At 36.5% G+C, this 15,376-nt stretch overlaps 2 protein-coding genes and 1 pseudogene across 2 annotated transcripts; all 3 read left to right on the forward strand.

The window, feature by feature from the left end:
- The first annotated feature begins 630 nt into the window (after positions 1 to 630).
- LOC137728888 (glutamate receptor 3.6-like) lies at positions 631 to 3,576 on the forward strand (annotated as a pseudogene).
- Positions 3,577 to 3,633: 57 nt separating this feature from the next.
- LOC148690819 (uncharacterized) lies at positions 3,634 to 4,065 on the forward strand. The gene has a single exon (XM_088686801.1). It carries the CDS (start codon positions 3,667 to 3,669, stop codon positions 4,063 to 4,065), a length of 399 nt encoding a protein of 132 aa, XP_088542927.1. The 5' UTR covers positions 3,634 to 3,666.
- A 6,770-nt stretch (positions 4,066 to 10,835) lies between these two features.
- On the forward strand, positions 10,836 to 15,073 carry LOC137719961 (glutamate receptor 3.6-like). Its single transcript, XM_068458946.2, has 6 exons — positions 10,836 to 11,216; positions 11,662 to 13,019; positions 13,117 to 13,394; positions 13,478 to 13,509; positions 13,679 to 14,085; positions 14,293 to 15,073. The coding sequence occupies exons 1-6, from the start codon at positions 10,922 to 10,924 to the stop codon at positions 14,722 to 14,724; spliced, it is 2,802 nt and encodes a 933-aa protein (XP_068315047.1). The 5' UTR covers positions 10,836 to 10,921; the 3' UTR covers positions 14,725 to 15,073.
- The last annotated feature ends 303 nt before the right edge of the window (positions 15,074 to 15,376 follow it).

The following is a 15,376-nucleotide window of genomic DNA, read 5'->3' on the forward strand; positions in this document are numbered from 1 at the left end:
TACACTTTAACTAGTATATAACTCACAACAATTCCTCTTAAGCCTATAAATATGTGTGTAAGTTTGTAGGAAGGCAGATTAGATTGGAGAATTGAATAATAGTTGAATGTTTGTATAAACCTCTCTTTTAAAGTAAATATCCTTGTTTGAGTCTCCTAAAGAGTATATCCCAGTTATTGTATAGGTTTTATACGTGATGGTATCAGAGCCTTCCTTTTGTAGGTGGCTCAAGTAAAGTTTTCCCTCATAGTTTGAGTATTCCTTGTTACTCAGATTTTTAGTATGCTCTGCAGTTGCCTGATCTTTTGCATTAGAACTGAATCTCAAAAATTTTTTGTTTTTTTTTTTTTTTTGTAAAGAATCTCCTTCATCCTTTTAAGCACCCTTGGGAAGTTGGTAAACACAATGGGCGGTAGCAAAGGTTGGCATTGTAAGTCCCGATGAGGTGTTTCGAAGTCTTCATGTTCGAGGCCGCATGGGTTTAAATCCTCTTGAGGTATCCAGTGTTGACAACATGGTCGGTCCTGAGAATTTGAAGGTCCTAGGCGAGCCTTCAAAATGGGGCTCTAGAATTCTCAAATTCCCGACTCTTTGTACATTGATATGTCCTTTTATAGTTTGAATATCAACATGCATCCAGCCTTGCTTCTGTTTTTTATAGTTTTCTACAGAGGCTCTTCTTCTAGTGGACTTAGTCCTACTAATGTCACTGCAAGACCTGATGTTGTGAACATCGGCGGGATGTTCACTTTTGATTCTGTCATTGGAAAAATCGCAAAACTCGCAATAACCCTCGCAGTTGAAGATGTCAATTCCGATCCAGAAGTTCTCAAAGGAACAAAGCTGACGCTTAAAATGAAAAACACCAAATACAGTGACTTTCTAGGCATCATTGAAGGTACAAGCTTTTGTAACTTTCCCATGTTTTTTCCCCTTTACACAAGTCATGTAATCAAATTCCTCAGTTCAGTTTTCAAAAAAAAAATGAACACTAAAACCTGTAAACAAAATGGTTATCAACAACCCCGAAGATTTTATTAATTTGTCGTGTTCCTTCACAGCTTTGCAGTTCATGGAGAATGACACGGTAGCCATAATTGGTCCTCAATACTCAGCAACAGCTCACGTAATCTCACACATAGCAGATGAGCTAAAAGTCCCCTTACTATCATTTGCAGCAACAGACCCCACTCTGTCTCCAATTCAGTTCCTGTTCTTTGTTCGAACAACGAGGAGTGACCTCTTTCAGATGGCTGCAGTAGCAGACCTTGTTGGCTACTATGAGTGGAGAAATGTCATAGCAATATATATAAATGATGATTTCGGGCGGAATGCCATTGCTGCCTTGGGGGACAAACTATCCGAAAAGCGCTGTAAAATTTCGTACAAGGTACCTCTGAGCCCCAAGGCAACCAAAGATAAAATTAGAAAGGCTCTGATTAGTGTCTTTAATGGAGTCTAGGATTGTGATCCTGGACATTTATACTAGTTGGGGTTTACAAGTGCTCACCGAAGCGCAAAGCCAAATGATGATGTCGAGTCCATACGTGTGGATTGCTACTGATTGGTTTTCCACTATAATAGATTCAGATCCTTCCTTGTCTTTTGCAGCAACAAATGACATTCAAGGGGTTCTCACATTGAAAATGTACACACCAGAATCAGAACTCAAAAATAAGTTTAAATCACGGTGGAGCAACTTGACTAGCGCAAGGAGGGTGAATGGCTCTTCCTTCGGGTTAAATAATATGGTCTATATGCCTATGATTCTGTATGGCTTCTTGCGCATGCCCTTGACTCATTTTTCTCTCGTGGAGGTAATATTTCTTTTGCAAATGACTCAAATTTGAACAAATTAGGAGGAGGGAAGTTGAACCTTGATGCTTTGAACATGTTTAATGGTGGCAGCCAGCTGCTCCAAAGCATTTTAGAGGTTAATACAACTGGATTAACCGGGCAAATTAAGTTTAATCCAGATGGAAATTTGATTAATCCTGCATTTGAAGTGATCAATGTGATTGGCACAGGGACTAGGACTATTGGTTATTGGTCCAATTCTTCTGGCCTGTCACTTGATCCACCAGATAAGTCTCAAAGGGAGCTGCAGTTTAATGGTTCCAGAACCGAAACTCAACGATTATACAGCATCATCTGGCCCGGACAAACAACTCAGAAGCCTCGCGGGTGGGTTTTCCCTGACAACGGAAGAAAGCTCAGGATTGGAGTCCCAAATCGAATTAGCTACAACGAGTTTGTAGGTGTAAAAGGCACTGAGTTCACTGGCTATTGCATTGAGGTCTTTCAAGCCGCCTTAAATGAGTTACCATATGGTGTCCCTTGCCATTTTGTAGCTTTCGGGGATGGTAAAAAAAACCCTGAAACTAAGGAACTTCTGCACAGGGTCCAAATTGGTGTAAGTACAGAATTCATGTCACAAATCAAAATTATTTGACTTAATTTACCTGATATCAGTGTGATTATTAATTTTTCGGTTTCAATCTTTACCTAGGAGTTTGATGGTGTGGTGGGAGATATTACAATCACCACTAGCAGAACAAAGATGGTGTATTTCACACAGCCATACATTGAGTCTGGTCTAGTTGTGGTTGCTCCAATTAGGAAGACGAACTCTAGTGCTTGGGCATTTTTGAGGCCTTTTACTCCAATGATGTGGGTTGTCACAGGCATTTTCTTCCTAGTCGTGGGAGCAGTTGTTTGGATTTTGGAGCGTCGGACTAACTAGGATTTTCAAGGCCGCCCGAGAAAACAATTTGTCACAATTTTTTTGTAATTTCTATCCACATCTCCTAATGCAAAATTGAACTCTGTTAACTGTGCTAATATAATTCTTGTATGTTTATTTGGGGCTTCGCAGGTTTAGCTTTTCAACTCTGTTCTTCTCCCAGAGTAAGTCAAATGCACAAAGAAAATTTCCTTTTGTTAATTTTACTTATATATCAATATAGGCGCAGTCAAGGTGGATAGGGCCGCGTTCTCCCCGCTCTCTGTTCTTATTCCTTGGTAACATTATGCAGAAGAAAAAACTGGCAGCACGCTCGGTCGATTTGTGCTTATCATATGGCTATTTGTGGTTCTAATACTCAACTCAAGCTACATTGCTAGCCTGACATCTATCCTCACTGTCGGGCAGCTTTCTTCACCTGTTAAAGGGATTGAAAGTCTGGTAACCGGCAATGATCCCATTGGTTTCCAAAGCGGTTCGTTTGCTGAAAACTACTTAACTGATGAACTAAACATACACAAGTCAAGACTTGTGCCTCTTAACTCCCCAGAAGATTTTGAGAAGGCCTTGAAAGATGGTCCTAGTGCAGGCGGTGTTGCTGCTGTGATTGATGAGCGTGCATACATGGAGCTCTTCCTCTCCATTCGATGTGGATATAGTATCGTAGGTAAAAAATTCACCAGAATGGGATGGGGTTTCGTAAGTATCATATCCCTTCATATCATTCACAAAAGTTCATGACATTTATTTTAGTATAAAGTTTTCGTAGCATATCTCTAGTTTGATATGTTACGTTGTCCTATATATTAATATTCGATAGCATGACAACATAACGTATCACTCTGGCTAAAACTCGTATATTCGTATAATAGTAGTGTCTTTCGTTTTAGGCCTTTCCAAGGGACTCACCTCTTGCAATTGACATGCCAACTGCGGTGTTGAAACTATCGGAGAAGGGAGATCTTCAAAAGATTCGTGACAAATGGCTGAAGAAAAGTGCTTGCAGTGCAGAAGGAGCGAAGCAAGCCGTAGACCGACTTTCGATGAGTAGCTTTTGGGTCCTCTTTCTACTGAGCGGCATAGCTTGCTTTCTGGTTCTTGTTCTTCATGTTCTTCGCATGGTGCACCAGTACTACAGGTATTATGATTCCGACTGCGAGAGCTCACAAGCGAAAAGCTTTCGATCCTTCATCTCGTTTGTAAATAAAAAGGAAGAGGAAGTGAAAAGCAGAACCAAGAGGAGGAGGACTGAGAAGGCTTCAAATAAAGTAGTGCATGATCAAGATAGTATTTCCATTGATGGTTTGGATCAAAGTGTTTAAACAAATGAAGAGTCCCTCTTTTGCTAAGCCAAAAAGCCTAAACATTAGAAACTTATGGTTGGTTTGGTATTGCTGTGCTTTGAAAAAAAACTGCTTCTACTGTGCTGTGAGAATAAGCAGCTGTAAAATAAAGTAGCAGAGTGTTTGGTAAACTTTTTTGTAAAAGTGCTTTTGAAAAAAAAAAAGAGTAGTATTATAGTGTTTGGTAAACTTTTATGTAAAACAAATGTGAAAAAAGCCGGTTTTTCAAAGCTGAGTTTTGCAGCTTCTTGTTTTTGGCTTTTTTCACCCAAAACTGTGAAAAAAAGCTGAAGCTGAATGTTTACCAAACACAAAAACAGCTCCCAGCTTTTTTCAGAATCACCTCAGTACCAAACCAGACCTTAATTTAGTACTGTAATTAGTATAAAATTAAATCACTTGATGTAAGTTTAATTCAAACAAGCACTTTTGTCATAGACAAATAGATAGTTATTATATAAGTGTTTGTGTGAAGATGTTATGAGTTCAAATCTCATAATCGACGATTGTTTATTTAAAAATTTTATTTTTTTATCAAGAAAAAATTATTAAAACTTAAAAATCTCTAATACAACTGCTTCTCAAACAATCAAATTTAAAGGCCTCCATGGCCAATAAGGGAAGACAATAATCCCAAAAATGTGGGTTAGCAACATAGAGAGCCATATGAGCTAACTCCTCTACCATGAAATTTTCTTCCCTAAAGATATTGCTTCCAACTGATATAGTGGATTTAGAAGCTAGGCATTTGATATCCTTGACAATAGGTTTAAGATGCCAAGGGAGCATCCAAACACCTTGCACCACCTAGATGATCAGCTTGGAATCCTCTTCCACAACAGTTTCTTCACACCTTTGCACCTGGCGAAAATAAGCCCTTCCTTAAAGCAACGACCTCCGTAGCTGACATGGAGGCACCATCGAGGTTCAACGCACCAGCTCTAACCGGTTGCCCCTCTTCATTTCTAAGAACAAAAGTAGTTGCCGCTCTTTCCAAACTAATCGACCCATCAAAGTTTAACTTCACATAGCCTTGAGGAGGAGGACGCCAACTTATTGAAAAGAGCTATGACAAATTTACCTTTTTTAAGGGAATAATTATAGCTCATCTGTAAATTATACCTTGGTGTGCACTTTGGTCCATCAATTCATTATTAAAATTTCATACTTAAGACTTCTTACTTAAGTGAATGAAAATAATATTAGACCAATACTAAGTGATGAATTTCAATTTTTTATTAAAAGGGAAAATTGTAGAAACAAAACTTGAGACTATTAAGCAAGTGCCACCCAAATTGAAAACCATGAGAACACCTATGCCTAAATCGGCGCAAAATTTTAGAAACTATTTACCATCAAAATCTCTTAAAACATCATCTTCTCTAATAGAATTAGAATTAATTTTAAGGAAAACTAAAGAAAATGGTTTGAAAACTTTGAGTTTTAACGATAAGGATAAAATAAAGGATAAGGTGAATAGTACCATGATTGATTTTTTAGTGTAAAAATATAAATTTTCGTTAAAGTAAACAGTACCAGGAATTTTTCGTTAAAGTTCTTTTAATTTTATTTATATGAATAATTCTACAGTATGTTTATGAAATATTGACAACATCGTTTATTCTTTATATAAACTTAGACTAGTAACACCACATGATGATTAGTGTTGGGGTAGGTGACATCAATAAACAGCATGAGCCAAATAAAGATGATGGATTTTAGTATCAACTACAGGTATTGACGTCACACAAAGCCAAGTAAAAATGATGGATTTTAGTATCCACTACAGGTATTGACGTCACAAATGCATTATGCCCCTTGTCGTCACATGCCATGGCGGTCAGTAATGACCTTTGGTGGTAACCATGGGTTGACTACATAAGCCACATTATTCACATGTCACGCTCTCGACCCTTCACAACTACTGCATTAATAAAACTTAAATTACATTGGTGATTATTTCTTTAGTATAACAACTAAAAAAGTAATCACTTAATACTATGGTCTAGTGATATTCTTTTTCACTTGTAAACGAGAGGTCTTAGGTTTGATTTTCGCCAAAGGCGAATTTGAACCACATTGTTGCTAGCTCATTGTGAGGCTTAGCATACCCCCTTCCCTCTTAATAGAATACTATCGTTTACCCAAAAAAAAAAAAAAAGTATTAAGTACTGAAAATTCTCTAACGTTTTAATGTCATTTCAAATTGGTCTTAACCTTTTTAAACATTTCAAACTAGTATCCAACCTATTAAAAATGTTACATCGATTAAGCCCCAGTTAAATTTTTGTTAAATTAACTAGGGTTTTCTTTGTCTCTAAATTCAATAGAAGGTTATGGAAGCATGGCCTTCACTAAGTAACAGTAATCACCATGCCCATCAGGTCATCACTTCCAAACCCAGCGCCTAATCACCAACTCTACCCCATAACTTAAGAACATCGACAAGAAGGTCATGCAGCCACCACCATCTTCACCAGCCACAAAGAAGAACTAGAAGCTAAACTAGTTGGTGGGTTTTGAATATAAAGGTTGGGAGGGAACTTCGATGGCCGAAGTTAAGCTTGGAGGTGGCGGGGCTTAATGTTTCCGGATCTTCATTTTATTTTATTTGTGAATTTACTTGTTATTTTTTCATCTTCATGTCTCTTTTTAAATTATTTTTATTCTTATTTTAGTGACCAAATAAGCTAAAAACTAGGACTCATTGTTGCCATTTAATGAAAGAATTAACTGGGACTTAACATAAGTGACATTTTCAATAAGTTTAAGTACTTATTTGGAACGTTTAAAATAGTTGAGACTAATTTGAAATGACATTAAAAGTTTGTAGAATTTTTAGTACTTAATCCTTTATAAAAATTATAAAAATTATAATTGTAATATGGTCGTTCATGAAATCTTAAGTGCAAGTAACCAGGAACGGAGCCAGAAATTTCATCTAGTGAGGGCAACCGAAAACAACTAAGAAAACCTTATTATAGTATGATTATATGCAATATGATATTAAGGATGGTTTTCAAATGATAATGTATCATAATTCCAATGTTACAAAAATTTCAATATAGTAGTGGACAATGGCAAAGTGATGAGAAAATATGTAAGTACATGATAGGCGGGAGAGGGTTTTTTCGGTTTGAATGACAGAACAAGAGCACTATTGCTCATATAATATTTAATATGGAGTATAAGTAGAATGAATGTATGTTGAATATTAGATACATATATTTTCTTCAAAAATAACCAGTGTATATTATATAATTGTAATCTGCAACTAAACAAATGAATTACTTAAGTGGGGGCATCTGCCTCCAGTATGCCGTCATTGGCTCCGTCTGTCCATGCAAGTAACTTTTTTTCTACTGTAAGTTTGAAACTCATTTGAAGAGTCCAAAGGCTGAACGCGGTACAAATGTTTAGACGTGTGACACAACAAGAAGTCCAAAAGCATCACGCGTTAGTTATGAACTCATGATTAGTTGAGACCTCAGACTTGGGGGGTTTACCTTGGTCATCCTTGGAATATATTATATAGGAAGTATTTAAGGGGAGAGATTTTTATTTTTTTTCATAAAAATAGGGATTAGTTATGTAGTTCACACCACATCAAACTAACAATTTGAATCATCTATTTTCAAATTGCACCTTATAGATCATCCTTACAAAATATTAGCCAAATCGAAAATATTTAAGACATCTAATTGGGTTAAAAAAAATTAACGAATACTTTGTTATATAAGAAATAATGAAATTTTATCTTGATAATAAATAGGCAAATTATTTTGGATTGAATTGAATTTTTGTAAAGATAATTTATGAATCAAGACTTACAAAATAGACAGTTCGAATCGTTGAAATTCAATGTGAAGTGGACCCTACACCTAATCTTCATTTTTTGACAAAAATGGGGATCCCTTTGCTAAAGTGCCTGATATATTGTGAAATAAATGTGCGTGGAAAGACGTGGGGTTATTGAAAAGATAGAAACTCATTTTCACCGAGGCTGACTTTTATATGACGAGTATATTGTAATTGTATGCGTAAAAGAATTTACACATATTATTATATGATTGACAAAACGTTAGAGTAATTGAGTACTTATGTCATGAATGTTACTCTGCATTTTCCTCCCAATGACTTGGTTGTCCTTGCCTGATTATTTTATGCAATCCATTACCATTAATCAATGTCATCTCCTCCAAAGTCTCCTCATATCCTCCGACCTAGCTTAGTGGCGAGTAGCTCCTTCTCCACTTTCTTGATTATAGGACAAAAAAAATTTCGGTGATCAGTGAGAACTGTTATGGAGAAAAAATGACAATCTTATTTTGTGCTTTTATTGTAATTAGATCTCTTTTTTAGCTTTTTTATATTAGCATCTCATAAAATGTTGAATGTACCTTACATTAAAGTTTAATATTAATGACTTATTTACTCTATTATGGAATGACAATTTTGATCTTATTAGGTTTAAAAAATAATAAAAAATTTATAAATACACCCCAAGTCACTTTTAACTTATTATTTATCTACTTCAACTATCAAAACCCTTCTCATCCTCCATTGTTGAATAAAACCCTAAGCAATGAAACTACAAACATGTTGATTGAGAAAAATTATTTTTGACGAATGAAACACGAAATCAGTGTTTCGAAAGCTTTGAAATCATTATTATTGTTATTGAAAAAACATTCAGATGAACCTAAACATTTTTTCAAATCATTCAATTTGAAATCATTCAGCAAACTAATGTTCAGATGGTTTGAAATCATTCAGCAAAATTAAAAATAAGTGTTATAAGATTTGAGCATAGTGGGGTGTATAAAAAATGTGGGCTATGTGTAGAAAATGTAAGGTGTATATTAAGAATGTTGGGTGTGGGGGTATTATGTGGAAGGAAGTGGGGTGTATTAAGATAATTTTTAATTGAAAAAGTAAATGTGGGATATATTAAGTGTATAGGGTTTATTCAACAATTTGTGGGATGCTAATATAATAACCTTTTTTATTTTTTTTTAAGGTAATAATAACTTTACCTTTCCTAAAAAAAAAAGAAAAAAAAAAGAGTATCAATTACGAGTCATGATTATGTCACAAGACAGTTATCTCATCATTTTTACATATGATGTTTTATCACAGTAACGAAAAGTAATAATATCTATATATCCTAGTTCAAGTTCGATCTCCAATAATTTTCTTCTCCTTACTATTTAACAATCTAACTTATTAGCGAAATCATTTATGAGAATAAAAAACAAAGCAGACTTTCCTAAAATTTTCCAAAAAAAAAAGAAAAAGAAAAACAGACTTTCTTAAAATAGTGGTGAGAGGGGCCATTAATCAAGTCAAGTCAATTGGATAATAATGGTATACTAGTTGCCCATTCCCAATGGGTGCTATTAATATGGATAATGTTAAAGAGACTCTTTCATAGTTGCCATGGGTGCCCATTCCCATAGTTGCCCATTCTCCTTAGCATTATCATTGATGACAGGATTTTTTGATTAAAAAACAAAAAAAAGGAAATGTCAAGTAGACTCTCTCAAATTGAGAGTCTTATGGATTTTTTAGCATCTCATTTTTTTGCACAATTTTTTATAGAGCTGATATGAGAATTAACGTTTAATTGTGACGTGACAAAAATTTCATGGAGAGTCCCACTTTGAGTGTCTCCTTAGCATTTCTGTTAAAAAACTTTCAGAAACTTTTGTCTTTTGCTATATTTTCGCTCACCATCCTCAAGTGATGATGATGCTCTCCTCACCTTATTTATTATCATCGGATGTGTTTAAATTTTAAAATCTATATAATAAATAGACACAAATCTCAAGATTTAAATTCATACAATCATAATAACTATAGTGGTGAGTATTACCATCACTTCAAGGTGGTGAGAAAAATGGGAAATGGATCCTCTTCGGATCCTTTATGTGAGGATCATAGGGATCCTCACATCTCAACCGTTCATCGTGTATCGTGCGGTCAGAAATCATTTGACTTTTATTATTTAAAATTAATCACAAATAGTACCTGACGAAAACTGATCGCACGATATACGATGAACGGATGAGATGTGGAGATCTCTAGAATCCCTAAGATCCCCACATAAGGATCCGGAGAGGATCCATTTCCAGAAAAATGCACCCATTTGTTGAGTTAGGTTGCTGTTTGTTGTTTAAGAATGTCAAGGTGTACATATCATAATTTTTTATTGTTGTCATCGAAATAGGCATTGTAGATTGAGCGTTACAATTTCATACTCAAATTCGAGCTATAATTTTTCAATATTGTAGATTCGTGTTCGGTATCAGCTACGTACATAGCAAAGTACACATTTCCAAAACAAGATAATTTTTTGTTTGATCATGTCATAATTTTGTTTATTTGGTTCTGATACTTTTTCTTCAACACCGTGTACCGTATACACTCAAATTCTAACACCAGCTATGTCCCCGCAGACTTCAAGCTTATTGGGTAGCTCTTGTTTTCCCGTGCTGTTTTAGTGCTTATATAATCCCTTGGTCATCTGCACAACACACAGGCCATTTCTGGACTTAAAAATACGAAGCTAATTTCATAATTGTCCTTCTCGTGGAGCTCGTATGTACGCGTTTGGCTTGAGTGACGATAAATAATGTAAGCTTTAATCATCATTCGTTGCCCTTCAGATTGATCTTATTCATGTTTGATTTACTGTAATTTGGCTCTCTATACATGATCGTATAAACTACTCTAATATGCAGAGACAGGGATTCGAACTTGTGTACAAGGAAAGAGCGAGCACACTACCCTAATCAACTGGCCTACTCGTTGTTCCCTCTTTTGGAGCTTAAACATGTCCTTTCGTAGTTTGAATATCAACATGAATCTAGTCTTGCTTGTGTTATTTATGGTTTTCTACAAAGGCTCTTCTGCTAGTGGACTCAGTACTACTAATGTCACTGCAAGACCTGATGTTGTGAACATTGGCGCGATTATCACTTTCGATTCTGTCATTGGAAAAATCGCAAAACTTGCAATAACCCTTGCAGTTGAAGATGTCAATTCCAATCCAGAAATTCTCAATGAAACAAAGCTGACACTTAAAATGCAAAACACCAAATCTAGTGACTTTCTAGGCATCATTGAAGGTACATGCTTTTTTAATTTTCCCATGTTTTTATCCCTTTACCCAAGTCATGCAATCAAACTGCTCACTTCAGTTCAAAAAAAAAAAAAAAAAGAAAAAAAAAAAGAGCACTAAAACCTGAAAACGAAGTGGAGATCAGGTTTGACGATGAGAACAAGTAGGAGATTAGGTTTGACGACATGTTGTATCCAAACAACACTATCCTGCTTTTCTTATCATGAAATAAAATTATTGGATGGTTTTTTGGTTAAAATTCAAAGTCTTGAGGCTTTTTTTATTAGTTTTCTTTTTAAAGTTCCCTTGTTTTTCCCTTTTGCGCAGGTCATGGAATCGAATTGCTCAGTTTTCAGTTTTTTTTTTTTTTTTTAAATGAATACTAAAACCTGAAAACGAAATGGTTATCAAACAACCTCGTAGATTTTATTAATTTTTGTGCTCCTTCACAGCTTTGCAGTTCATGGAGAACGACACGGTGGCCATAATTGGTCCCCAATACTCAGCAACAGCTCACGTAATCTCACACATCGCCGATGAGCTAAATGTCCCTTTACTATCATTTGCAGCAACAGACCCCACTCTGTCTCCAAATCAGTTCCCGTTCTTTGTTCGAACAACGAGGAGTGACCTCTTTCAGATGGCTGCAGTAGCAGACCTTGTTGGCTACTATGAGTGGAGAGATGTCATAGCAATATATGTAAATGATGACTTCGGGAGGAATGCCATTGCTGCCTTGGGGGACAAGCTATCCGTAAAGCGCTGTAAAATTTCGTACAAGGTACCTCTGAGCCCCAAGACAACCAAAGATGAAATCAGGAAGGCACTGATTAGTGTGTCTTTAATGGAGTCTCGGATTGTGATCCTGCACCTTTATACTAGTTGGGGTTTACAAGTGCTCACCGAAGCGCAAAGCCAAATGATGATGTCGAGTCCATACGTGTGGATTGCTACTGATTGGTTTTCAACTATAATAGATTCAGATCCTTCCTTGCCTTTTGCAGCAACAGATGACATGCAAGGGGTTCTCACATTGAAGATGTACACACCAGAATCAGAACTCAAAAAAAAGTTTAAATCACGGTGGAGCAACTTAACTGGCGCAAGGAGGGTGAATGGCTCTTCTTTTGGGTTAAATACGTATGGTCTATATGCCTATGATTCTGTATGGCTTCTTGCTCATGCCCTTGACTCATTTTTCGCTAGTGGAGGAAATATTTCTTTTGCAAATGACTCAAATTTGCACGAATTACGAGGAGGGAAGTTGAACCTTGATGCTCTAAACAAGTTTAATGGTGGCAGCCAGCTGCTCCAAAGCATTTTAGAGGTTAATACAACTGGATTAACCGGTCAAGTTAAGTTTAATCCAGATGGAAACTTGATTAATCCTGCATTTGAAGTGATCAATGTGATTGGCACAGGGACTAGGACTATTGGTTATTGGTCCAACTCTTCTGGCCTGTCACTTGATCCACCAGATAAATCTCAAAGGAGGCTGCATTCTAGGGGTTCCAGCACCGACACTCAACGATTATACAGCATTATCTGGCCCGGACAAACAACTCAGAAGCCTCGTGGGTGGGTTTTCCCTGACAACGGAAGAAAGCTCAGGATTGGAGTCCCCAATCGAGTTAGCTACCATCAGTTTGTAGGCGTAAAAGGCACTGATGAGTTCACTGGCTATTGCATTGAGGTCTTTCAAGCCGCCTTAAACGAGTTACCATATGGTGTCCCGTACCAGTTTGTACCTTTCGGGGATGGTAAACAAAACCCTGAAAACAGTGAACTTCTGCATAGGATCCAAATTGGTGTACGTATAAAATTTATGTCACAAAACAAAATTATTTGACTTAATTTGCTTGACATCAGTATGGTTATTAATTTTTTGGGTTTCAATCTTTATGCAGGAGTTTGATGGTGTGGTGGGAGATATTACAATCACCACTAGCAGAACAAAGATGGTGGATTTCACACAGCCGTACATTGAGTCTGGTCTAGTTGTGGTTGCTTCAATTAGGAAGACGAACTCTAGTGCTTGGGCATTTTTGAGGCCTTTTACTCCAATGATGTGGGGTGTCACAGGCATTTTCTTCCTAGTTGTGGGAGCAGTTGTTTGGATTTTGGAGCGTCGGACTAACGAGGATTTTCGAGGCCATCCGAGAAAACAATTTGTCACAATTATTTGGTAAGCTCTTTAATCCACTAATGCAAAATTGAGCTGTTAACTGTGCTAAAATAATTGCTGTTCTGTTTTTTTGGGCTTTGCAGGTTTAGCTTTTCAACTCTGTTCTTCTCCCAAAGTAAGTGAAAAGCAAAAAGAACGTTAAGTTTTGTTAAATTTACTTATATATCAACATAGGCATAGTCAAAGTGGATAGAGCCACGTGCTCCCCGCTCTGCATCTAAGTTTGAATAAAAGAATTGTTACTTATAAACTGGCTGATCTTCTTCCTTGGTAACATTATGCAGAAGAAAAAACCGGCAGCACGCTTGGTCGATTTGTGCTTATCATATGGCTATTTGTGGTTCTAATACTCAACTCAAGCTACATTGCTAGCCTGACATCAATCCTTACTGTCGAGCAGCTTTCTTCACCTGTCAAAGGGATTGAAAGTCTGGCAAACAGCAATGATCGCATTGGTTTCCTAAAGAATTCATTCGCTGAAAACTACTTAACTGATGAGCTAAACATACACAAGTCAAGACTTGTGCCTCTTAACTCCCCAGAAGAATATGAGAAGGCCTTGAAAGATGGTCCTAATGCAGGCGGTGTTGTTGCAGTGATTGATGAGCGTGCATACATGGAGCTCTTCCTCTCCGTTCGATGTGGATATAGTATCGTAGGTCAAGAATTCACCAAAATGGGCTGGGGTTTTGTAAGTATCTCGTATCCCTTCATATCATTCACAAAAGAACAAGACATTTGTTTTAATAGAAACTTTTCGTAGCATATCTCTAGTTTGATATGTTATATTGTTATATATTAATCTTAATTCAATACTATGTCAACAAATTGGAGTTTGACAAAATAACATAGCAGACTGTCTAACACTCGTCTAATAATAGAAAGTCTTCTGTTTTAGGCCTTTCCAAGGGACTCCCCTCTTGCAATTGACATGTCAACCGCGGTGTTGAAACTATCGGAGAGGGGAGATCTTCAAAAGATTCATGACAAATGGCTGATGAAGAGTGCCTGCAGCGCAGAAGGAGCAAAGCAAGCCGTAGACCGCCTTCAAATGAGGAGCTTTTGGGGCCTCTTTCTGCTGAGCGGCATAGCTTGCTTTCTCGCTCTTGTTCTTCATGTTCTTCGCATGGTGCGCCAGTACTACAGGTTTCATGATTCCGACTGCGACAGCTCACAAGCAAGACGCCTTCGATCCTTCGTTTCGTTTGTAAATAAAAGGGAAGAGGAAGTGAAAAGAAGAACCAAGAGGAGGAGGACTGAGAAGGCTTCAAATAAAGTAGTGCATGATCAAAATAGTAGTTCCATTGATGGTTTGGATGAATGTGTTTAAACAAATGATGAGTCCTTTTTTTCTAGGATATTGCTATTCACACTCATATTTAGTTTCCACATATTTTTGTTAATTTTTGGAGTTAATCTTCTTCAATTTATGTATTTGACGATCTCAAATTAAGAGTGTGTGTGAGAGGTAAAAATAGGTATGTGGATAGCACTACCCTTTTTCTAAACCAAAAAGCCTAATCATTAGGAATTTAATTTAGTACAGTATAAAATTAAATCACTTGATGTAAGTTTAACTCAGACAAACACTTATGTTATTGACAGATAGTTGTTGTACAAGTGTTTGTGGGAAGATGTCACGAGTTCAAATCTCATAAACGACAACTCTTTGTTGAAAAGAGCTATAAAGCTTTACTTTTTTCTTTTAGAATAATTATAGTTTGTCTCTAAATTATACCCTGGTGTGCATTGTGGTCCGTCAATTCATTATTAAAATTTAGTACTTAAGATTTCTCACTTAAGTGAAGAGGAATACTAATAGACCGTAGCACGAAGTGACGAATTCAAAATTTTTACTAAAAGGGAAAATTGTAGACACAAAATTTAGAATATTACGCAAGTACCACCCAAGATGAAAACCGTTCCAAACCACCGCGACTCATGTTTAGTAAAGTTTAGTCAAACGTATCATCTGTGATGCA

The sequence above is a fragment of the Pyrus communis genome, chromosome 15 (genome assembly GCF_041283825.1).
Source record: "Pyrus communis isolate YQ-2024b chromosome 15, ASM4128382v1, whole genome shotgun sequence".
Classification (NCBI taxonomy): domain Eukaryota; kingdom Viridiplantae; phylum Streptophyta; class Magnoliopsida; order Rosales; family Rosaceae; genus Pyrus; species Pyrus communis.

Bases quoted from the DNA above. Each gene is read 5' to 3' on its own strand.
- LOC137719961 (XM_068458946.2), top strand. From the start codon at position 10,922: ATGTCCTTTCGTAGTTTGAATATCAACATGAATCTAGTCTTGCTTGTG. The intron at 11,217-11,661 runs GTACATGCTTTT...GCTCCTTCACAG, and splicing joins CTTTCTAGGCATCATTGAAG to CTTTGCAGTTCATGGAGAAC. The intron at 13,510-13,678 runs GTAAGTGAAAAG...AACATTATGCAG, and splicing joins AACTCTGTTCTTCTCCCAAA to AAGAAAAAACCGGCAGCACG.
- LOC148690819 (XM_088686801.1), top strand. From the start codon at position 3,667: ATGCCAACTGCGGTGTTGAAACTATCGGAGAAGGGAGATCTTCAAAAG.